Source organism: Dasypus novemcinctus, chromosome 26 (genome assembly GCF_030445035.2).
Source record: "Dasypus novemcinctus isolate mDasNov1 chromosome 26, mDasNov1.1.hap2, whole genome shotgun sequence".
NCBI classification, from domain to species: Eukaryota; Metazoa; Chordata; class Mammalia; order Cingulata; family Dasypodidae; genus Dasypus; species Dasypus novemcinctus.
In genome coordinates, this window is record NC_080698.1 from 10,924,218 (window position 1) to 10,950,036 (window position 25,819).

General features: G+C 41.8%; 1 protein-coding gene across 9 annotated transcripts in view; it reads left to right on the top strand.

Annotated features, from left to right (window-relative positions):
• The window catches only part of RBM6 (RNA binding motif protein 6), a 131,212-nt gene that overhangs the window by 49,855 nt on the left and 55,538 nt on the right, over nt 1-25,819 (top strand). For 6 of the 9 annotated variants that reach the window (XM_004451843.5, XM_004451846.5, XM_071212073.1 and 3 more), the window contains one exon: nt 3,451-3,524. The exons of the other annotated variants lie outside the window; for them this stretch is intronic. In XM_004451843.5, coding sequence (XP_004451900.2) covers nt 3,451-3,524 — 74 coding nt within the window. The remainder of the gene's footprint in view (nt 1-3,450; nt 3,525-25,819) is intronic. 9 annotated transcript variants of the gene reach the window in all.

Consider the following 25,819-nt stretch of genomic DNA (forward strand, 5'->3'; position numbering starts at 1 on the left):
CTGGTTTAGAGGAAAGCCTACCTTTCTTTTCCCTTAAAGATACTCAAGAAAATAAAGAAACTGCTTCTTACCCCTCTTCTTCCTATGTTCTTTGAAATTCTGATCCCCTTTTTTACATTTTATAGTTGGTGTGTATATTCTGGGCTCTTTTCAAAGTTACCTAATACTTAACTAATAGAAAATTCAACTAAACTTGCTTATGGTAGTTGGATTTTTCTATATCACTTTGAAGGTAAGAACTGCCCATTCGTTTGCCTAAATAAGTATTCCTATATAATTTTTATGAAAGCAGGCCTGGTGTGGACTAACAGTGAATGATCTGAAGCCATATTTGTCGTGGTCACTGAGTCAGCTTGTGTATGGGTAGAGGCTGAAGAGTTAGTCTAGGGTTGGATATGATTCATCAGAGCTTTGTTTTCTGTACCTTGTTCCTCTTTATGCTACCTGCTTAGCTTCCATCCAGGTTTTTTTTTCAGGGAAAAGGGCAACTACATGGTTAATGAAGATAGAGATCTGAAATTTTAATGTTACCTTGATATCTGCTTTGTTCTCATCCTTCTTGTTAGCCTGAAAAAATGTAAGGTGCATTCACATTTCTATGAGAGAACTATCTGTTCATTTCTTTTAGAAAGTGGAGTCAGATAACGTATTTTTTTTGGTTTTTTGTTTTTAGGAGCTGGGGATTGAACCCCAGACTGCATATGTGGGAGGCTGTTGGCTCTTGACTGCTGAGCCACATTGGCTCCCCTGAGTTGTTTTTTTCTCATTTGTTTGCTTGTTGTTTGCTTTTTGGAGGACCGGGACCAAACCCAGGACCTCCCATGTGGGAAGCAAGTGCTCAACCACTTGAACCACATCTGCTTCCCAGATATGTTTTTTAATAGTCACATAAATAAGTACAAAGATTCATCAGCCCACCAGACTTCTTCCCAGCAAATGTACAGTGAAAGAAAAAGGTATCTTTTTGTTATTCTCTTTAGGTGAGAATCTGTTTATGGGACTGTTAATACTAAATTTAACATCTCAGTGATTCCCATGGTTTCTAACAATTCTCAGTGCAAGGATGCAAGGTTGGTTGTTCGTTTTTACATTGTATATGTTTCTGGATGGAATATTTTCTGTGCTTTTAAAACTTGTCAAATATAGTATTGTTGGGTTAGTGTGTACAGAGATGTTAATTAGTTGCTCTTAAGGTTTCCTGCAGACTATATGCCTTTTCCTTCCCAGTGACATTAGTTTCAAAGTCTGTTTGTCTTTAGCAAAGTATGAACATTTTCATGAATCGTCCCTCCTGCTGTCCATAGATTCTTTAGGCGCCTCTGGGCCACAAAAGGTACTTGTGTAAGCACATAACCTGGGGCTTTGCCATCTTGGTGTTAGTTTCCCAAATTCTTCATTTGGGCAGCTGTGGAAAGGATTGCTTTTCATGCACCTGGACACTCCTTTAAGATGCTCTCTAGAGGCAGTCAATACAGTTATTGAGCTACTTGTTCTGTGGTTAACCCTTTCTGATTATGACACTCATTTGTGTGCAGTAGATATTTGGTGATGAAGGCATTCTTAGTTGCTTCTTCTATTCTACAGTGTTTCCCAAGAACATTTAAGAGTCCTTTACGAAATGTAGAATGTTTTATGTATCGGGTGTTCACTGAGTTTTATTGAGAAAATCCACTTGAAGGGAATTAACAAAACATTTTCCATTGTTAATAGAATATATACAAATATGTATAATGTATATTGTCTCCTTAAAGTAGTTTTAGTTCTCCAAAGTTACTCATCGGAAGAGACTGATTTTGTGGTAAGTTTAAAAGTAGTTGTTGGAGAGGTTAGATTTAATCCCTTTTGGTCAGAGCTCTGAAACTAGTATGGAAAATCTCTCTTCCAGCTGAAGATGGTGCTGAGATTTTAGTAGCTTTCATTTCTTCTTCCTGGTTATTTCCTAAAACGCAAAGCAAGGATGAACTCATACCATTGTAACATTTCACAATAAACCTATGTACAAATCAAAAATAGAGGCTTTATTACTACCATAATGCATTTCAAACCATTCATTCCCCGGGGCAGGGAATCCAACCCATTTCAACAAGTTTGGTTTGTTTTTTATGCTATACTTCTTTTTTTTGGAGGTAGCAGGGATTGAATCCAGGACTTTGTACATGAGAAGCAGGAGCTCAACCACTGAGCTACATCTGCTCCCCAATAAGAGTTTGTTTTTTTGTTTCTTAGTTAGTTTGTTTTTAGAAGGTTCCCCTAGGCTATACTTTCTATTGCTCTAGTTCTTTGCATTTTGTTGTTGTTTCTTTGGCCTTCGATATCTTGGTTCAAGAATTTCAGTTTTCTATTGTTTTATGTACTTTGTGCTCAGAATTGTCAAAGGTTTTGTGTTTTTTCCTCTTTCTCTGATTTTTATTTCTTATCTGAAAAATATTTTTTTTTTCTTCTTTCTGTTCTTATTGCACAGTGTTGCTCCTTGAGCTTCTTTATCCTGTGAGGCAGTGGAAGAAGCATGGAAGCCATCTGTACAGCATTGCATTGACCAGTGTTTCTTTGTAGTTGTACAGTGATAATATCTTAGAAAGTATAGGCTGGATTAGTATTAGATTTTAGCGTGGAAGTCATATGACTTCCTATTCTGTGCTGTAAACACTTGCTCAGGAGAAAGTTGAAAGGTATTTAAAACTCTAACGATACATACAATTCTTGAACATGGGTTGATTTGCTAACAACTACTCTCTCTCCCCCTGCTTACCTCACTACCAGTCTTTGTGCATAAGCACAATTGTGGACCCAGCTATTCATACTTAATCCATTTGCACCTTCTTCCTCTTACAAAGATTTTAGCTGGCTTTATTACTTGAGTTGAAATGAGGAGAAAAAGAGGAGACCTGAAATGGTCTGTTCCCTCCTACCAGAAGCCTCCTGTGGTATCCAAACAGAATAGTTGCCTCAGTCTGTCAGCACTTCTGTCTTTGAAGGTGGTTTTTGCTTGAAAAGTGGTGACTCTATTAGCATAGCATTGGGGTAACTGCCTTTCCCTCTTCTTTTGGGATCTTCCCCACCTCCCTCCCAAGGTATTTTCCTGCTTTTGTTGACTTTTTTCCAGAAAATATACCTTGTGGTTAAAATGTTTTGGGTCCCCAGTTGAACTTTCTGTAGGCTTACCCAATTCTGGGGCACCCTCACCAGATCATCAGTGCTAAAGAGAGGAAAGGATCTTCTTGGTAAATAGAAAAACCATTTTGGAATGAATCTCAAAGTACAGAAACATCCAGATTTTCTTTAGTGATTTTTTTTTCTGTTTGGGGTAGCAGCTTTGCCTAGTGTAGAGGAGGGAGGGTCTAGTTGGGAGGGCTTGTGTTTAAGGGGTTCAGAAAAGGGGGGTTTAAGTGTGTCTTTTGTGTTTGCAAGGCACTAACACCACTCCCGTCTGTATTTAAATGCTGTCCCCAGGTTACGACTATGGCTATGTCTGCGTGGAATTTTCACTCTTGGAAGATGCCATCGGATGCATGGAGGCCAACCAGGTTGCTTTATACTTCGGTCAAATGATGCTGAAAGGATATATTTTTTATGTATGGGGAGGGGGTATTTCAAATGATTTCACTTTGGAAAGGTACAAGAAATCTATCTTTGAAGGATACCGTATTCCATCCAAAAAGTGGTCGTGAGGAGAACCTTAAAGAGAAGCTGGAAAGGTTTCTTTAGAAAACCTAATGGGCACAGAGTCTAATTTAAAAACTAGAGCCCAGTTGCAGTTGGGCTAGATTCCAAAGACAGATGAAAAAAATGACATGTCTGGAGTGCTTACCTTTGGAGTGTGACTGAGATGGAGATCCCGATGAAAAGAATGATCCTTGACTGTCTGCAACCCCAAGAATCTGCCGGGTACAGGGATTCTAGGTCAATACTTAAACCCAGATCTGGGGTGAAGTCCGCTGATGGCAACTCCTGTTGCACTCAGGTTTTGCCTGCATGTGCCACTTTTGCAAGAGGGCCATTAGGGAGAGGAGAGGAGAGAATTGTTTGTGTCTCTTGCATTCATTATTGTTCTTTACCAGTTGGAATTGTGTACTCAAGTCCTTGGCTGCATATAGTCAGGACTGGTGGATCTCAGTGGTACTTAACCTATGTTTGAGCCATGTATTGGTATTCTGCTTGAATGTAGAACTGTCATCTGGGTCTTCAGTTGAACTTTTCCTGGAGGTTTTGTGAGAAATTACTAAATGGATGAACCTTTCTTGTCATGATTTGCACTCTTTGGAGAAATTAGTTTTTGTTTTGTTTTTTTTTTCCTGGTGCTTTAGTTGCTCCATCTTTAAAGAGGTGAAAAAGAAACTTAGTGATACAGTTTGATTTTTATATACCCACTGTCTATATTTAACATTGTGATTGCAGTGAGCCCAGAATCTTAAAAGAAAGTACTGCCAGGGAAGAGTAGTATTATATGAGAACTCTTCCTCTTCTGATTTAGCCTAATGCTCTTTCGTCGGCTTTGTTCAGCTCAGCATGGCTCGTTATACTTTACCCTTTTCCATTCTTTGGCCATGTTCTCCCCTTACTGGAATGGAGGCACCATGCTCTAAATGCTTTGAGAGCAGGTACTAATTAAAGGAAACTTTTGATGTAATATTATAAATGCTGCCAGTTCTTAGAGAATGACTGGATTAGGATCATATCCCCTTGTCTTTGCAGTTTTTCATTGACTAATTTGAGTCACTAATTAAGTGCCAGAAACTGTGCTACCAGCCAACTTTGGAGAGAAGGTTCCAGTCTGTATACCTATAATTGATTCCATTCTGACAACCTGTCCTAATTTAAGAATGCTCATTTAATTCATAAGCATCTTGCTCTTATCAGTGAATAGTCATGAAGTTCTGTGCTACTGTACTAAATACTGTGAGTGGTGGAAACATAAATGGAGACTCCATGCCAGATGCCATCTCATTCGTACCATTCTTTCAACTGTGTGTTTTTCCTAGAGGAAATTGCCTTTTATCAGTCATTTAATCTTTGATCTTAACTGCCCCTTTCCTCCATCCTAACAAAATATCTCTTTAAAGTATCCATCTCCCTGAAGAGTAATGTCAAACAGAACTAGGACAGCCTTTTTAAAAGCAAAGGTTATCCTTGGGCAAGACTTCTATTGGAGCCAAATCTGGAAAAATGCTCATTTATAGAAGCAGCGTGAGGTGTAACTTAACACCCACCTATTCTATCCTACCCGTGCCATTCTATGAACACTATTAGAGTTCCCAAATCCCTGATGAATGTCCCTTGCCCAGTGAATGGGCTACCACCAACAAAGCTGGAGCAGGGCCAGAATTCTTCCAGATGTGAAATAGTGTTTCAAGAGGTAGATCCTGTGGCACTCTGTGCAAGAGTACAAGTAAAAGGCAATCCATACTTTCTAGGACCTTATAATCTCAGACTAGGAAAGGTGACAGAAATTATAAGGTAGTCATGGATCCCTCAGGATGTCCTCTCAAACTTTAAATTTTTGTCTTATTTTATTTTCAATACCCATTGGAGTTATTCCTTAGTAAGACATCTTATGTATTGTTCTTATTGAGTCAGCCCCATTTCCTAGATTTTTATTCTCCTCCTAGCCATGGGTCAGAGAGCGTACTCTGGCACGCCATACAACAGAAACCTGTCTTGCCAACCTGCACAGACTTCCTGATCTTTTTTTTTTCTTTTTTTCTTTCTTTTTTATCTTTTCTTTTAATAACCTTTACCACCAGTCAGTATGTAGAAATCAAGTTGATGGAAAAAATTTTGAGGATGGGAAATTTTTGTACTTTGTTGTATAGTATAGAAAAGAAGAGTACAGGTTCTGGAGTCAGACGTTACTTCCTAGAAAGTTAGCTCCAGCAAGTTTCTTAACCTCCCTCAGGCTCAATTCCGTCTGTAAGAGGGATGATACCGGTACTTAGCTCAGGTGGTTCTGGTATAGATTAAGTGAGATCATTGCCAGGAACCTTTCTGGGTGCTGGGGCTATTAACAATTTAACTAAAACTATTTAACTTTTGTTTTAATGGGGGGAACAGATCACAAGCAAGGAGACAAATTTTTAAATGATACAATATCTGATAGTGCTAAATGCTGCAAAGAAAATAAGCAGGATATTGAGAGAATGCTTGATGGGGGCAGTTTTTGATGGGATGGTCCTGGAAGTTTCTTGAGGAGTAACCTTATATTCAAGCAGTAACTCTGGGTGAATGATGTATGCAGAACATTTAGCATAGTACCTAACACTTAATAAGCACTTAAAATTAGATGGTTATCCCCTCTTCCTTCTTACTTTCCCCTCCCCCTCCCTGTTTTGTCAGGTAATTTCCAATCATAAATCTTTTTTTGCTATAATCACCCACATAATTATTTCCATAGTTGGGAGTCACATCCAGCTGGGCAAAAGCCCAAATCCCAAGCTCTTAACCACTTTGTTCATCTCTTAAGAAGCCACTTTTTGTCATGAGGGCTCCCAGTGTAGCCTGGAAAGCAGTCTATTAGTCAGCCACATTCCTTTTTGTGACTACATGATTTTTATCCATGACTTGTTAAATATATATCATGTCTTTCTGTGCCAGAAATGGGAAAATGGGAATCCTCTTTTTTTTTCTAAAGATTTATTTTTCCCTCCCTTGTTTGCACTTGCTGTCTATTCCTCTCTGTGTCTGTTCATTGTGTGCTGTGTCTGCTTATCTTTTTTTTTTTTTTTTTTTTGAGGCACCAGGAACTGAACATGGGACCTCCTGCCTGGGAGGGAAGTGCCCAATTGCTCAAGCCACATCCACTCCTTGCTTGTTGTGTCTCTTCATTGCATGAGCTCGCCACACCAGCCCATTGCCACAGCTCGCTGTATTGCTCGTCTTCTTTAGGAGGCACCGGAAACCAAACCCAGGACCTCCCATATGGGAGGTGGGCACCCAACTGCTTGAGCCACATCTAGAAATCCTCTTAAACATGCAATTGAGCTTTCTTTTAATTTTATTTAATTTTTCTTTATGAGGTTCCTTCCAGCTCTCATTTTAAAGCAAAAAGGCAAAAATCATATTAGTAAGTTTCAGGGTACTTAAAAATGTCCATGCTGGTGGGAGAATTTAACCATTGTCAATAGGCATAAAAGCATTGCTTGTTATGATTTGGTTTCTCTTATTGGGCAGATCTCTTCCTGGGATGGGTGGGAACATCTTGTTTGCTTTGGCTTTTTGGAAATGTGTGAACAAGTGGAAGGAAGGACTATTAATTAAGTGTAGAGTGATCACAAAATTTTTTATCCAAATTGGGTTTCCTTTGTGAGAGAAAGGGGGCTGCTAATTATATGGGGATGCCAGAAAATGGTATGCTCTGGGTGAACTTGGACTTTTCCCAGTCACAATTTTGGGAAAATACATTTTATATATGGAGTTTATTAAAACTATTTCTTTAAGGAAATGAATGTAGCTCAATCTCCCTATGACACAGGAGTTCAGAATCTTAGGAGAGACATAAGAATGTAAGGGAAGAAATTCTGATACCTTATAATGAATAAAGCAAGAGTTTATAAAAGGTGAATGTCCTTGTCTATTCAGCCATTCTTCTTCCCCTCCAACTTTTACCTATAGACCAAATTGGTACAAATTGCGAATTACCAGGATCTGTTGAGCACTTCTGAGTCCGTGTGTTTAAATGCTTCTGAGGAGCTTTCTATGGAATGCTTTGGATTGTTTTTTTTTTTAACTCTTTGCTACCCTGACTTTGCATGTGAATATGTCCTTTATCATTGACTATAAATTGGTAGGTCCAGGGAAAGAAAAAGTTGCCTTCTATAGGGAGTGGATGTGGCTCAAGCTATGGAGTGCCTGCTTGCCACATGAGAGGTCCCTGGATTCGGTTCCTGGTGCAGCCTTAAAAAAAAACAGAACAACAAACAAATGGAAAAACCAACTTGAGGGAGCTGATGTGTCTCAGTGGTTGAGCACCAGCTTCCCACATATGATGTCCTGGGTTCAATCCCTGGCCTAGTATCTTAAAAAGAAAAGTTGCCTTCTGTTAGCTTGCTTTGTCAAGTATTATGGGTTGTATGTGCTTTAATGAGGTTGCTTGGGATGATAATCAAGGCCCCTCTAGCCCTTTCCCAGTGCCTGCATGGAGGTAGCAAACAGTAGGATGCTCTGCATCAGTACTGAGTATTGTGGAACCTGAGGAGGTTCCATCAGGGCTTTACTTAACCAGCAGCTGTCCATCTGTGAAAGGATTTCCAGCAGAGGTCTGTCAGATCATGTTTTCACCATCTCTATGAGGGAGGAGGAGATAGCTAGCAAACACAGTGAAGCAGAGCCTTTAATTCCATTCCTAAGAGGAAATGTAGCTCTATCAGTATCATGTAACTGTGACATTTTTCTTTGTCGTCCAAGTCCTTGGGAAGTGAGGGTAAATATCATCGCCTTGTCTTTATGTGTCCCATTGCACTGGGACTTGGGAATGGTGAGGGAAGTAAGAAGCATTGTTTTAGAGTATTGATCCCTTCCGGTGCCCATTTGTAAGTACTATCCTAGCTCTCTCAAACTATTGCCATTTGGTCTGTAATAATTAGATATGAGACATTTTATTTTCTCCTACTTCATTCTTAAATTTGCAAGTTTGTTGATTGCTCATAGTTGGCCAAGTGTTCACTAGAATTTCCTTCTGAAAGATAGCTCTGGGAGAACTCATTTCTCTGGAATTTTCTACTCTGCTTTCTTGGTATTATTGGTCTTCTTTAGCCAAGAATAACTTGATTGTGTGACAGAATCAGCCTGACTTTCTTAAGTCCAAGGAAAAGGATACTATTATCACCTAACGTGAAAACTTCTTTAGATACTGGGTTTTTCTGGTGTGAGGGCCGAGGGCTGTGGAATACATGAAGTTTTATAAATGGTGTTTTCCTTTTGTGACAAGAAGGTTAAGAGAGTTTGGGTTACTGAAGATACCAGAGTGGCCAGGTATTTCTGATGGTATGTGAAAGAAGCCAAATCCTGAACTAATCTGTCTGTCCTTGTCATTAAAATTAGATAATAGGGAAAACTTATGTTCTTAGGGATGGGAAGACTATTTATGAGGCCGTGATGGAAAAAGAGTGGGAAGACCCTTGCTTCTTGGAAGCTTAGGAAAGTTGATAACATTGACATAATACTGTATGAAACACTTCATTGCTTAAATTTCATGTTTTCCAAGTAACCAAAAGAATCTTTATAAATATCTGCAATGTTGACACATCAAATCTATTTCACTAAGAAATATGATGTCCTGACCAGAGCTTACCTGTGTAACTTGTGGCTTGAGTCATGCTATCCTTCCTTGAAACTTTCATTTCAGTATCTCCTTCTGATTACCCTCAGTAGAGTCATTTATGGGAAACATAAAAGAAAATGCATTCTAAAATGAGTTATTGGTTATTGAAGATTCTCACTCTCAGGAGAGTTGAAGTATCCAAGAGAATTAAAAATGATTTCAAGGATTGGTGATTTGATTATGTAATTTAGTCACCTTTCCAGTAGTTGTCTCTCGACTGGGCCCTAGGTGCAGTAAAACATAAGGTTAGGGCTCTAGAAGGAGATGGGAATTGGAATTGCATCCCAGCTCTGTCACCTTCTGTGTAATTTGGGTAAGTGGCTTAACCTTTCTTTCCTTACATATCTCTAGGGATTAAATGTGTTAATTCATGTAAAGTGATTAGAACCTGGCCTAGCCCACAATGAATGTTGAGTGTATATTTATTGTTATCACAACTTCTCATATGACTGGAACAAGAAAGAATTAAGTTATAGCAATTCCACACTTGGCTTTGTGAAGCATGTGGCTAAAAGAGGACTTTGTGGCATTGCCCAGGAAGATGGTTTTTTTGCATCAATAATACTTCTTATTTAGCCTATTGACTTCGACTGATTCTAGAACTCTCTAGGATTTTCTGTTGCCCTACCGTTCAAACCTTACATTCTTTCAAGAGAGAGAACCTCTCATGAGAAAGAACAGAAGACAGATAGGGCCACATTTGTGAGTTGGAGTATAATTAGACCACACTGGAAATCTACCTTGTGGCTTTAAAACCCTAAACTCTGGGAAATAGACGTCTACTGATAGAGCTTCCATCTACTATATGGAGGGTCCAGGGTTCGATCCCCAGGGCCTCCTGACCCATGTGGTGAGCTGGCCCACACCAGTGCTGCCACACGCAAGGAGTGCCGTGCCATGCAGGGGCACCCCCATGCGCAAGGTGTGTGCCCCTCAAGGAGAGCCGCCCTGCTTGAAAGCCCAGTCTGCCCAGGAGTGGCACTGCACACATGGAGAGCTGACACAGCAAGATAATGCAATAAAAGAGAGACACAGATTCCCAGTGCTGCCTGATAATGCAAGCGGACACAGAAGAACTCACAGTGAATGGACACAGAGAGCAGACAACAGGGGGGAAGGGGAGAGAAATAAATAAAAATAAAAAAACAAACCCTGAACTCTGGGAGCAGATGTGGCTCAAGCAGTTGAGTGCCTGCTTCCCACATTTGAGTCCCCAAGTTTGGTACTCAGTTCCTCCTAAAAACAAAACAACAAACAAACAAATGAAAAAATTAACTCAGGGGAGCCCATATGGCCCAGTGGTTGAACACCATCTTCCTACATACAAGGTCCCAGTTTCAATCTCTGACCCTGGTACCTCAAAAAACAAAAACAAATAAAACCTTAAACTCTGATAACCAGCTCCTGGCTTTGCCGTATCTCAGGCTCTGTCCAGTAAATTGTAAGAGGTGCTCTAAACTGGATTTAATTTAATTTTCTTGAATTTGAAAAGTAAACTTTTATCATTTGGTAATTATAAGAGGCATTTCCAATGTGTCTCCTATGTTAAGGTTTATAATTGTTTTTATTATGTGTAAACATGTATTGAAGTAATTTAGTTCTTAATTTGTGCTTAATTGGAAATATGCCTGTTTATTTTAACCTTGTACTTTGATGTTGTTACATTTCTCTTTCACTTTGTATTTTTAATGTTTGGCTTTTTATAAAAATAGGATTGGGCAAATGCTAATTTTCATATTCCTGTGACCTTTTAGAACTTAATTATAGATGGTTATTTAAAAGTGAGCAGACTATAATTATAATTAACTAGCTCGGTGGTTATGCAGAGGAATGGTTCAGTTTATGATCTTGACTACAACTTGGGTTATGACCTTGTATACCACCTTCATTATTTCCTAGCTTTTTTGTAACTTTGGAATCTCAGTTTCCTCATCTTTAAAATAGGGTAATTTAGTACTTACCTCAGCAGTTGTGAGGTTAAAGTATATAATGTTAAGTGCTTTGCACAGTGGGACAGTGGGTGGCACATAGTAAGTGCTGCATAGTAAAGATGATGCTATAATGCTGTACTCTGCTTGGTTGTTCCAGCTCCTTTTCCTTTGTTTATCTGCCTCTTGGGATTCTGAGATACCTGAAAAGGGACAGCACTGCTTGGGTCGCAGTTACTTCACATGGTACTGTTGCCCAGTGCTTATCACATGAGCTGGAATATCTATAATGAAAGTGAGATAGACTGGATAGCACCCATCCTGACAGCATCTGTGGATTGAGTGCACAGGCATCTGGGTATGTGAAGGCTGTGAACCATTGTCATCCTAGCACAGCTGTGATAGAAAGCCTTGTTCTTTCTGAAGCTAGTATTGCAGGTAGTTTTTTTGTCACAAAAATCTCTTTATGTTGCAGGTGACATTAAATGTTATTAGACACCTTCTTCCAAGTTGACTTGAAAGTTATAACTCATCTTTGTGTCCTATTCTCCACAGGGACAGATGTGGTCCATCTGCCCTCTGGCTCAGATTATATGTGCATATTTTTTGTTAAGGGTAATTGGTGACATGACTGATAATCTTGAATCAGTATGTAGGCTTATCTAAAATAATTATTTTTAATCTCACATAGTGAGTTTAGTAATGCTAATGATGTATGCTAATAATGTCTGTGTTCCCAAAATCTGTGGCCAAGTGACTTTATATTTAACCTGTATAAAATGTTTTTTCCAAAGGAAAATATATGGGAGGAAAAATGAACTGTTACAGAAAGTAAATTAGTGGTTACCAGGGACTGGGGGGCATGAGGAGTGACTATTCAATGGTTATGTTGCTGGATTTCTTCTAGGTTCTTGGCTATATTACATAAAAGTATTTAAGAACATGCCAGTTCAGTTAGGCCAGAAATTTATTAAAGAACTGAGAGAAGAGAATAGAAATGGGAGAAAATAACAGATTATGGATACTAGGTGTACTTGCGGGCCGTTCCAGGCAGAAAGAGAGAAAGTTTGTGTGGTTGCTTTTTAAGCCATTAATTAAGCCAGTTTTGATTGGTTACCCCACCTATCAGTTCTTGAGGGGGAGAGAGGCAGCTCAATGATAAGGCCCCTTGAGAATATCTAGGCTTTTCTTTGATCTCAATGAAATCCCATTTCAAATGGAGAATTTTGTGCGGTTCTTCCAGCCACCTTTTGGTGGGGGTCTTTCACTGGTGGGGGAGAGTGGGAGGGTTCCAGGCAGGTTCCATGGCCACATGTTTCCGGGCCGTGGTTTTCTGCCAGGTCCCAGATTCATCTTCTCATTCCCTAAACTTAACCTGCCTCAGTTCCCCCTCTCAGAGTGTTTACACCCTTATTCTTAAGGGGTGCTGAAGGATGATAGTCATTTCTTCTGTAATTACTTCCTGCTGGTTAGGGGCAGAGGACTCTACCTAACAAGGTGTAAAACCCTCTTGCTACTATCGCAGTTGGGGGAAGACGCGTCTAGCAACATGGATGGAGCTGGATGAAATCCCTGTATGGCTAACAAGGTGTTGATTCTGGAAGAAATAAACTTGATTAGAATTTTGAAGATACATGTCCCACTAAAAAGATACTGGACCACAAGAGTAGGAAAGGCCAGGTACCTGCAAAGGCTGCATCCTCCCAAGTTGGTGGGCTTTGTCTTGCAGGTTTTAAATGCTGTTGAGGACTACTTCAGAGTGGTTTACATAGAGACAGCATTCCTCCTTAAGGAACCAACATGGTCCTCCCTGTGCTGCTGTGAGCATGTCAAATGCCCTGTGATTTTGCAGCACCACAGCAGCAAGAAAGTCCATTTGCTGTCTTAGAGTTTCTAGGGCATGGTTAGTTTCTTCCATGCTGTTAGTTAACTCTAGGGAGAGATTGTAATAGACAGTAGAGTGGGGTTTGGTATAAATTGCCAATCCCAGTTTTCTGTGGTGCTGGTTATGCCTAAAACAGCTAAGAGGGGAGTGAGAAGAGGCATTGCCTTTTTAGTTACTGTATAGAGAGAAACTACAGGAAATGGAAGCAGACACAATTCTTAAGGGGTGTCTGGCTTGCCCTCACCCTAGCAATAGATGTTTGGGCTAGTTAGAGGGAACAGCTGGCTTTGTCACAGACACTTTCTAGTTTTGTCTCTTGAAGAGGTATTTCAGGCCATTCAATGACTGGTACTCGTACATCCCATCAGGTGCTTCTGGTGAGTTGTTACTTCCTTGGACAACTGGATAAGTGCACCCAACTAGCAATTCCTTTAACTTTAATAACTGTGGGAATGATTAGAACCACAGAGTGAGGTTCCTTTCATTTGGGCTCTAATTGAGAAGGAGGCTTGTTTTCTTGCCAGGTTTTGATCAGAACCTGGTTTCCAGGTCCTGGGTGAGGAGTGGTTGCCCATAGACCATCTTGAGAGGGCTAAGCTGAAGTGGGTCCTGGCCACCTCGTGTACTGTTTCCTTCCTGGTGGGAAACGCTTAGCCCTGGCAGGATGGCATGTGGGTCTGCCAGTCCTCCCCAGGGTATGAATGCGACAGGTTCTGGAACAAGAGCTAGGAGGGAGACCTGGGTTAAGCACGTCTTTCACCTGGTGTGGGGTGAAGACTGAGAGGTTGTCCCTAAGTTAATTTGGTGGCTTGGTCAATTAAAAAAAGCTGTTGCCCCCACTGCTCTCAGGTCAGGTGACCATTCCTCTGCTGCGTTATCCAGAGGTTGGGAGAAATAAGTTATCCAGAGGTTGGGAGAAATAAGCTACTGGTCAAGAAATCGCATCCAGTTTCTGGACTAACACTCCTAGATTGGCAGAGGATTCCTATGCCATTCTCCAAGAACTTTTTAACCATGGGCCAGAGGCCTTTTTATAGCTTCTTCCTTGAGGGGGTACTGCTTTCTATGAGGGTACGGCTGGTCGATATTATAAGCAATGGAAACTGGAAGAACCTGGAGGGCCATTCCAGGTATCCCAGTTTCCCAGACGATAGGATTTACTTTACTACCTGAGGAATGGCTGCTGACATCTAATTCCTTATCTAGAACCATGGTTAAACACAGAGTTGCACATTCTTCCCTTGAGCACTGGGCTACAGGCACCTTAGAAGTTTTATTTATCCTTACTAGTTGGATGCGTACCCCCAGAATAAGAAGTAAATCCTGTCCCAGTAAGGAGATGGAGCATTCAGGGATAATTAAAAACTAATGGCATATGATTAGGTCTCCTATTTGGCAAAGGAGAGGCTCAGTAAGGGATCTAATTTTAGATTTACCATCAATACTCACTACTGGACAGGTTCAGGGGGAGGGAGGTTTGGAGTGACAGGTCAGAACTGAATAGGTGGCTCCCATATCAATTAAAAAGTCAATCTCTTTACCTGCTACATTGAAGGTCACCCAGGCTCCTCTAGTTCGATGTTCCATGCAGTCATCCAAGGAGCCACATTTTGCCCCAGGCCCCCTCAATCTTCCCTAGCAGCTTGTGATTTGAGGAGCCTAGATTGGGCTTTGCTCCCCCACCCCCTTTGGAATTTGGTGCACTCTTAAGACCAATGGCCTGTTTTCCCACTTTGAGGGCAGGGACCAGGGGCCTCCTTATGGGATTGTGGTGGTCTAGGGCAGTTTTCCAGTGGCCAAACTCCTCACAGTTGAAGCAGGAATTTATGCTTTGGAACTCTAGCTGGGGTGACCCTGACGTGGCAGGCTGCCACCTATGGCATCTGCCACAAAGTGATCCTTTTCCTGTCTCTCCTTGATGGCCTTGTTTTGGTTGTTGAAGATGGAAAAAACTGCTTCTGTAGGAGAAAATTGCTGTTTTTTACATTGAGCTAAATATGACAGGGAGAAAGGAACATGGACTCTAATTGTTCCCACGTCTCCGTTCGCTGCTTCCCTTACTGGGTAGAGGCTGTTCTTGGGTCCCCTGGTAGGGTGGAAAGATGCCCCACTCCTGGTGACTCCTGCTGAACTAGCTATGAGAATATGAAGCAGGGGTGCGGCGGCTAGAGGGGGAGAACTGAGGAGGGGATCATCTAAGATATCACCCTTCTTCTCAGGTTTCCTCTTCTCTTGGAGTGGTTTCACTTTCTGAGCATAACACAACCTGCAAAGTCCATTCATTCATTTATTTATAAAGATTTATTTATTTCTCCCCACCCCCTTGTTGTTTTTCACTTACCGTGCCTGTTCTTCTTCTTTGTTTCTTTTGGAGGCACTGGGAGCCAAACCTATGACCTCCGATGTGGGAGGGGGGAGGTACCTGGTCGCCTGGCCCACCTCCGCTCCCTGCTTTGTTGTGTCTCTCATTATGTTTTTTCCTCCCTGCATCTCTTGTTGCATCATCTTGCTGTGTCAGGTCACCACATCTGCCGGTCACGTCAACTCACTGTCTTCTTTAGGAGGCACCAGGAACCTCTGTTCCCTGCTTTGTTGTGTCTCTCATTATAATGTTTTTTCTTTTTGTGTTTCTTATTGAGTCAGCTTGCCATGCCTGCCCATTGTACCAGTTCGCTGACTTCTTTAGGAGGCACCAGGATCCGAACTAGCGATCTCCCATGTGGTAGGCGGGAGTCCCATTGCCTGAGCTGTATCCACTTTCCTGCAAGATCCGTTTAAACTCATGTCCTGATATAGAACCATAAAGGGTTGGACATTTGGAATCTCTGACTGCTTCCCTTCCCTTTTATACAGGAGGTCTAACCGCAAAATAGGGTCATAAGTTAGAGTGCCGTGAACAGGCCATTTTTGACTGCTTTCATGGCTATACTGAGGCTATGCAGTGTTGCAAAAGATTAGTTTCTCCTCCTTCAACCCTTTGATGGGCAAAGTTGTCCAGTTCTTAGGAATATACCCCAGTGGGGAGTGTGCTGGTATGCTAGAGGTCGCATCCATTATTCTAAGAGAAAAGCGCCATTATTAACCAAGCAACTAAAACAATTTTATTAGTCAGCTTACCTGGCATCCCAGAGTCCAATTCTGACTAAAACTTTCATCCCTCCAAACTGAAGCCCCCAAAATAGGTGCCAACTGCTTGAAGGTTACGTAAGTTCTGGAAGATACTTGGAGCCACTGCTCTGGTATCAGTGTTCTGAGAATTCTGAGCCCTGCCCACAGGCATCCCTGTTGCTGAACTAGTTCTTGGGAGATGCCTGAACCTGGAATTCAGACCAAAGACCCCAAGCCAGATTTGTGGGAAACATTGGGAACAGTTGCCTGCCCCCAACCGAAGCCCCAAAATATGTGATTCTTCCTAGGGAAAGGGGCTTAAAACCCCCTTTCTCTCTTTTCCCTTTCAGTTATACCTGTTTTTACAGTTCTTAAGCAGTCTCTCATTTTATGGCTCTACCAGGAAGTTTCGCAGCTAAACCAGACATTAAGGGCCGGTAAGCATTAAGAGATCAGTTGTTCCAGCCAACAGCCTGAGGCCCTGAAGCAATAACTTCCTGCAGTGGGTGGGACCAAAACTTCACTAGCAAATGCATTTTCAGTTTCTAAAACATTCTAAAGCATTTTAATAGACTTGAAATGAGAAATTCAGAAGTAGGAAGTGGGAAGATTATATGTGGAGTTGAGGTAAATTATGAATGCAACCCCCTAGTCCATGCCCCCGTGGGAAAGGGAACACAGGGGTGCCCCGTGGCACCCACCTCGACCCTGCCCACCAGTTTTCCACCCCGTTCCAGACCAAGGAGACACATCTGGTTGGTAGGAAGGCAGGCCAGCAAGGCTTGGACGTGTGGGGAGATGCAAGCCCACAGCCTTCTGCCATTGCTGCTGCCGCCAAGGGGCAACGGCAGGAAAAGGTGGTGGCAGCCAGCACTGGGAGCAAGGCCAGCGGCTGCTAAAAAGGTTGGAGCTTTAGAGTGAAGCTGTGCCATCCAGACTGGAAAAAGCGGCTCTGTTGCACCTGGAGCTCAGCTCAGGTCTCCCTCAACAGGCACTATTTTGCCACCCCTCTCTGCACCCCTGCCCTCCCAGCCAGGGTCAGGTCCAGCAAGCCTGGGTGCACAACATGGAGGGGTCCCATGCCCTGGCCCCCACCCTTGACCGGGGATTATGTCCTGTGGGGCCTGTAGGGGAACCCATTTAAAATGGGTAACCAAAAGAAGGCATTAAACAGGCCATAGTTCATAGTTAGACTCACTCATCAGTCTTCACAGGGATGGAGGAAGATTACCTTCCCTTAGACCTCCTGGCTGGCACAACAAATATATGTAGCCCCATTTCCTCTGCATTCTTGGCTCTGTTACATAAAAGAATTTAAAAGAACATGCCAGTTCATTTAGGCCAGTAGTTTATTAAGGAACTGAGAGAAGAGAATAGAAATGGGAGAATATAATAGATTATGGGTCCCAGATGTACTTGAGGGCTGGTCCAGGCAGAAAGAGAGAGAAAGTTTGTGTGGTTGCTTTTTAAGCCATTAATTACTCCTCGCCTTGTTAATGTTCAGGGTAAGAGTCCCAGCTGTTTACAGTTTTGATTGGTTACCCTACCTGTCAGTTCCCTTGGGGGAGCCCAATGATAAGGCCTCTTGAGAATATCCAGGGCTTTTCCTTGATCCCAGATGAAATCCTGTTCCAAATGGGAAATTCTTAAGAGGTTCTTCTAGCCACCTTTTGGTGGGAGTCTTTCCCTGTGGGAGGAGGGGAGCAGGTTCCAGGCAGGTTCCATGGCCATGTGTTTCACGGCCATGGTTTTCTGCCAGGTCCCAGATTCGTCTTCTCTTTCCCTACACCAGCCTGCCTCAGTTATGGGGCCTCTTTTTTTGGGTGAGGAAAATATTCTGGGATTAAATAGTGATGATGGTTGACCTTATGAATATATTGAAAACCACTGAATTGTACACTTTAAAATGGTATATTTTATGGTATGTGAATTATATCTCAGGTTTTTTAAACAGTCTTTAGAGCTGACATGGAAATTAGTCCAGGGTCCCAACCCAATGGAAATGAGTCCAAATCTAAAATAAGACACAGATTCATTTAGGAGGGGGGTAAGTTTTTAAAAAATGGACCTGACAACTTTTAATATTCCAATAAAACCCTTAAGGATATCTTTAATTTCTGTTACAAAAGAATTTGCTCTTTCACCTTGTTAAAAGTTAGGTGCTAAAAATATATATATTTATGAAAATTAAAAAGTAGACTGTTCAGTTTGTCTGAGGGCTAGAGACTTTAAACTTTGATCTTAAAATGTATGAAGAGTTTCTTTGTAATGGTATCTACTTATCACAGACGAACATTTAAGCTAATTTTTTTTATTATTCCCCCCCTTGTGGCTTTTTTTTGTGTGCTGACTGCTCTGTTTGTCCATTCACTGTGCGTTCCCTTGTGTCTGTATTTATTTTATTTTATTTCCTCTCTCCCCCTTGCAGCTTACTTGCTGTCTGCTCTCTGTGTCCATTCACTGTGTGCTCTCTGCATTTTTGCTTGTCTCCCCTTTTTTTTGTTCTGTTGCATCACCTTGCTGAATATAGTGGACAGGAGCCCAACTGGTTGAGCCACAGCCGCTTCCCTAAGCTAAAATTTTGAGAGATTGTGGATGGAGTTGGTAACAAGCTTCATTAAACTGGCCATGTGGCTTGGGCACAGTAGTCACTCAAGGTTGAATGAGTTTTCTGCTTTAAGGTATCTATAGTTAGAAATAAAAAGCACTATTCTGAATTAGATTTAAAATGAAAATATCATTAAGAAATTCTTGGGCTGTTTTTTAGGGGAGACACTTCTGTAACCAGGTGGTTTCTGTCAGCCTGGATCTTTCCTTATTTCTTTGAATTGCTAATCGAAGCTCAAAGGCAGGTGTGGGGATGGGGGGAACCATAAAACTGCTGGATGGGTTCCCTTCCTGCATTTTAGAGACTTCTTTCCATCAGCCTTGACACTGTTCCTGTCATTTTTTTTCTCCTTCGTACTAGGGTAATGCAGGGATTTTTAAAAACAAAATAAAATAAAACAACTTCATTGAGATATAATTTACATACCTTAAAATTAGCCCATTTCAACTGTATAGTACAATTTTTAGTGAGTATGCCAAGTTGTGCAGCTATCACCATAATCTAGTTTTAAGACATTTTCATCACCCCAGTAAGATCCCTCATGCCTGTTCTAGGGTACATTTAAGTTTTTGTTTTTATATTGCAGTGATTTCAGGCTTAAAGAAAAACTGCAAAAACAGTACAGAGAATCCCTGTATACTTTCTCCAAGATTTGAATGCAGAGATTTTTAAAATTGCAATAATTCCTTCTCTTTGGAAAGGGGAACTCTGATGGATAAGTTCATGTGTTGACTTGGCCAGTTTATGGTGCCCAGTTGTTGTTGGTCAAGCAAACACTGACCTGATTGTTACTGTGAGGACATTTCCTGGACTTAAATCACCAGTAAGTTGATTGTATCTCTGACTGATTATGTCTACAATCAACTTAGGAGATTGCCTCCAGCAAAGAGAGACATCTCATTCAATCAGTTGGAGGCTTTAAAAGAAGAGTGATGATTTCAACTGTCAGAAGAGAGAATTTCCATGTCTCCTTCAGACAGCCAGCTTCTCCAGTGGAAAGTGATTGGGGCTTAAAATATCTTGTCAGTATGGGCAAGAGGTCCCATGCTAGCCACTCCTGCACGGGGCAGCACTCCTGTGCGGGCAGGACTCTGTGTGGGCCAGCTTACCAAATGGGCCAGCATGCCTTCGCCAGGAGGCCCTGAGCATCAAACTCTGGACCTCCTGCATGGTAGACTCCAGGAGCCCAGTTGCTTGAGCCACATCCACTTCCCTCTTTATAGTTTTGATTTGCATTTCTCTGATGGCTAATGACTTTGAACCACTTTCCATATGCTTATTGTACATTTGTGTATCTTCTTTGGAGAAATGGCTATTTTTCCCATTTTTTAATTGGGTCATATGTCTTTTTGTTATTGAGTTGTGGAAGTTCTTTATAAATTCCGGATATTAAACCTTTGTCAGATATATGGTTTCCAAATGTTTTCTCCCATTCTGTAGATTGTCTTTTTACTTTCAGGATAGTTATTGTACAAAAGTTTTAAATTTTGATGTAGTCCCATCTATCTGTTTGTATTTTTGTTACTTGTGGTTTGGGTATAAAGTCTAAGAAACCATTGCCAAACACAAGATCCTGAAGATGTTTCGCTATGTTTTTTCCTTTAGGAGTTTTATAGTTTTAATTCTTGTATTTAGGTCTGTGATCCATTTTGAGTTAGTTTTTTTTTTTTTTTCAAGATTTATTTTTTATTTATTTCTCTCCCCTTCCCCCCACCCCCAGTTGTCTGTTTTCTGTGTCCATTTGCCGTGTGTTCTTGTTTTTGTCCACTTCTGTTGTTGTCAGCGGCACGGGAATCTGTGTTTCTTTTTGTTGTGTCATCTTGTTGTGTCAGCTCTCCGTGTGTGCGGCACCATTCCTGGGCAGGCTGCACTTTCTTTCACACTGGGTGGCTCTCCTTAGGGGGTGCACTCCTTGCGCGTGGGGCTCCCCTATGTGGAGGATACCCCTGCATGGCACTCCTTGCACGCATCAGCACTGGGCATGGGCCAGCTCCACACGGGTCAAGGAGGCCCGGGGTTTGAACTGCGGACCTCCCATGTGGTAGACGGATGCCCTATCCACTGGGCCAAGTCCACTTCCCTTGAGTTAGTTTTTGTAGATGGTATGAGGTAGTGGTCTCCTTTAATCTTTTGCTTACAGGCTATCCAGTTCTCCCAGCACCGTTTGTTGAAAAGATTATTCTTTTCCCAGTGAGTGGACTTGGCACCTTTGTCAGACATCAGTTAGCCAAAGATGTGAGGCTTTATTCTGAACTCTCTGTATAATTCCTTTGGTCTGCATGTCGGTCATTCTGCTAGTACCATGTTCTTTTGGTTATTATAGCTTTGTAATAAGTTTCAAAAATCAGGACTTGTGAGTCCTACAACTTGGTTCTTCTTTTTCCAAGATGGTTTGGCAGTTTGAAGCCACTTACCTTTCCATATGAATTTGATGGTTTTTCTGTTTCTATAAAGAAGTTTCTTCGCATTTTGCTTGGAATTGCATTGAGTCTCTATATCCTTTTGGCTAGAATTGATGTCTTAAAGTTCAAACTTCCAATCCATAAACAACATGCAATGGCCTTCCATTTATTTAAATTCTTTCAGCCATGTTTTTAAATTTTCCATGTACAAGTCCTTTACATTGTTGGCTAAATTTATTCTTAGATATTTGATGTTTTAGTTGCTTTTATAAATGGATTTTTTTTTTTTATTTCCCTTCGGGTTATGGAGGGCAATTTTGATACCCTGTCCTCCCTTCTCCCACCATTGGCTATTTGGCAATGTCTAGAAACATATGTTTCGTTGTTAGACCTGGGAGGGGTGCTTCTGACATCTAGTATGTAAAGGCCAGGGGTGCTGCTAAACATCTGCAATGCCCAGCCCCCACAATAAAGACTATCTGGCCCAAAATGTTAATAGTGACAAGACTGAGAAACCCAGTTGTAAGGGACAAGAGTTGTAGTCAGAGAATGAGTAGTTTGCCATGAATTGTCTCATTTTGTTTTTTCAAAGATTTATTTTTTATTTATTTCTCTTCCCTTCCCAATCCTCCCCCCCCCCCCCCCGCAGTTGTTTGCTCTCTGTGTCCATTCGCTGTGTGTTCTTCTGTGTCCGCTTGTGTCAGCGGCACCTGGAATCTGTGTCTCTTTGTTATGTCAGCTCTCCGTGTGTGCGGCGCTACTCTTGGGTGGGCTACGCTTATTTCGCATGAGGCAGCTTTCCTTACAGGGCACTCTCCTTGCACGTGGGGCTTCCCTATGCGGGGGACACCCCTGTGTGTCACGGCACTCCTTGCACACATCAGCACTGGCTGTGGGCCAGCTCATCACATGGGTCAGGAGGCCCTGGGTTTGAACCTTGGACCTCCATGTAGTAGGCGGATGCCCTTTCCGTTGGGCCAAATCCGCTTCCCTGAATTGTCTCATAATCATCTTTCTACTCACTTTCCTCCTGGTCCCAATAGGGGGGAGTAGTGGGTAAGGTTGGGAGTGTAGCAAGAGTGCAGACAAGCTCCTGCCTACCCTCCAGTCTACCAGTCACAGCCTAGCCTGTTCCCTTGGGATAGGAGCTTTAGAATGAGATTGATTTGATGTATGAATCAGAATAAAATTTTTTCATAACCAAAGGTAACTGAAAGTTTTTAGAAGCAACCTGAAATATCACCAAGTTAGTCTTGCTAACCCACAGAAGGTATGGGGTATGATCAGATCATACAAATTTGGTAGCAGTTACAGTGAAAACCATTCAAGTTGAGATTTCTTAAAATTGATTATACTTCACAGGTCATATCATTTTTCCAGGAAACATTTTAAATGTGGATGCTAGTTTTCACAGACCCTGATTAGAGTATAATTTTTTTAAAAGATTTTATTTATTTCTCCCCACCCCCTCATTGTTTGCACTTACTGTGTGCTGTATCTTTAGGAGGCACCGGGAACTGAATCCGGAACCTCTGATGTGGGAGGGGCCACCTAATCACTTGAGCCACCTCTGTTCACTGCTTTGTTGTGTCTCTTGTTGTGTCACCTTGCTGTGCCTGCCTATCGTACCAGCTGGCTGTCTTCTTTAGGAAGCACCAGAAACTGAACCACAGACCCTCCCATGTTGTAGGCGGGAGCTCAGTCGCCTGAGCCACACCCACTTCCCAGTATAATTATTTAACATTTGAAGTGTCTATTGGATCTTTTTTTTTTTTTTAAGATTTATTTTTATTTATTTAATTCCCCTCCCCTCCCCCGGTTGTCTGTTTTCTGTGTCTTTTTGCTGCGTCTTGTTTCTTGTTTCTTTGTCCGCTTCTGTTGTCGTCAGCGGCACGGGAAGTGTGGGCGGCGCCATTCCTGGGCAGACTGCTCCCTCCTTCGCACTGGGCGGCTCTCCTTATGGGTGCACTCCTTGCGCGTGGGGCTCCCCTACGCGGGGGACACCCTGTGTGGCGCGGTACTCCTTGCGCGCATCAGCACTGCGCATGGCCAGCTCCACACAGGTCAAGGAGGCCCGGGGCTTGAACCGCAGGCCTCCCATGTGGTAGACGGACGCCCTAACCACTGGGCCAAAGTCCGTTTCCGGATCATATTTTATTTTATGTCAGCTCTCTGTGTGTGCAGGGTTTATTTTAGAGGAAGGTTTCACAGGGCCAATATGGTGACTAGTTACAAAGACTGAACTAAAGTTAAAAAAAAAAACAAAACCTTTTTTAAAGCATGTATTATATCTAAATGTAGTGACACTTGCCGAAATGGGACCCGCTCAGGACCTCCTTGACCCGTGTGGAGCTGGCCCACGTGCAGTGCTGATGTGTGCAGGGGGTGCCGTGCCACTCGGGTGTCCCCCGTGTAGGGGAGCCCCACGTGCAAGGAGTACGCCCCATCAGCGTGAAAGAAAGTCCAGCCTGCCCAGCAGTGGCGCCGCACACATGAAGAGCTGATGCAGCAAGATGATGCAACAAAAAGAGACACAGATTCCCAGGCCGCTGACAAGAATAGAAGTGGACACAGAAAACACAGCGAATGGACACAGAGAGCAGACAACCGGGGTGGGGGTGGGGGGGAATGGGAGAGAAATAAATTTAAAAAAAGAAAAAATCTGAAAAAAGAAATATCAGAAGTAACTCATTTGATCTTTTGTTAGCATAGTGATTGCTGATTCCCTCCTATGTGTAAGGCATTGGGCTGGAAGGCACACATTATTGTAGAATAAAATGGACCTGTCTCCTGACATGCCAATGGGATATGAGAGTTGAAAAATTTTTAACTTCTCATTTTGGAATAATTTCTGACTTTAAAAAAGGTACAAAAATAGTAGAAAGAATCCTGTATACCTCTATATACTTTACTCCTACCCTTCATAGTACAATTACCAAATCAGGAAATTAATATTATGTAATCCAGGGAACTTTTTCAAAATTTGCCAGTCACTTCACTGGTGTCCTTTTTCTAGTCTAGGATCTAACCCAGAATCACATGTTAAATTTAGTTATTATGTCTCCTTTGTCATTCTGTGATTGTTCTTCAGCCTTTCTTGGTCTTTCATGACCTTGACTTCTGAAGAGTATGGGCCACTGGTTTTGTAGGATGTCTCTGTTTAAGTTGTCTGATATTTCCTCATGATTAAATTCAAATAATTCATTTTTAGTAAGAATACCACAGAAATTATGTGTCTCTCCTGATGAATCATCAGATGGCACATGGTTTTGTCCCATTACTTTTTATTTTTTTTCAAAGACTTGTTTATATCCCTTCCCCATTTGTTTGCACTCGTTGTTTGCTCTCTGTATCCATTTGTTGTGTGCTCTCTGTGTCTGCTCATTTTCTCTTTAGGAGGCACCAGGAACCAAACCTGGCACTTCCCATGTGGGAGAGAGGCATTCAATGGCTTGAGCCACCTCAGCTCCCTGGGTTATTCTGCCTTTCATTGTCTTTCCTCTTTGTGTCTCTTTGTTGCGTCATCTTGTTGGGTCAGCTCGCTGCACCTGTCTGTCGCACCAGCTCACTGTCTTGTTCATCTTCTTCAGGATGCACTGAGAACTGAACCCAGGACCTCCCATGCGGTAGGCAGGAGCCCAATCACCTGAGCCACATCTGCTTCCCTGTCCCATTACTGTTGATGTTAACTTGATCACTTGGTTAAGGTGGTACTTGTCATATTTCTCCACTGTAAAGTTACTTTTTTTTTTTGGTAAGGCCCAAGACCTTGTACATGGAAAGCAGGCACTCAATACCGAGCTACATCCCCTTCCCCAAGTTACTAGCTTTGAGATTACGTAAATATCCTGTTTTTCAGTATATCTTTTTCACTTACTAATTTTAATCGCTTGTAACATTACTGGGGAGTTTGTCTAGTGTTTATTCCCTGCCCCCATCATTCTGTCTACACTTGTTGGAATTCTGCTGTAAAGAAGATCTCTCTTCTCTTTTACTTATTTATATAGTTGTTTATTTGTATCACTTGGATTTATTGAATTTTTATCCCGTGAGTTATAATCTATCATTATTTATTTTGTTGTCAAAATTGTCCTAGGTTTGGCCACTGAGAACCTTTGAATTACCTACTATGTCCTGTCACCTTTTTTTTTCAGAGCACTTCCTTACTTTCTGACACTACAAGATATTTCTGGCTTGTCTGTACTTTGCCTTCCCTACCCTAGAATCAGCCAAAGAGCCCAGGTTCATTTTGCTGGAGAAAGGCATTTAGAAGCTAAGATTTGGTGTACTCATTGCTACTGGGGTGTCATTGTTTCTAGGCCTTCTCAGTGGACAGAACTAAAAGTATTTTATATATATACACATGTACATGTCTATTTTTCTATATCTATCTACTTATGCGTTTTTTTGTTTATGTTTTTAAGGAGGCACCAGGAATTGAACCCCTTTGCACATTGGAAACAGGTGCTCAACCACTGAGCTACAGCCGCTCTCATATCTATATATTTAAAACCATTATTTGTTTTTGAAAACTCCAATTCCAGTCGAAGACCACAAGGTTCATTCTAGCTTTCC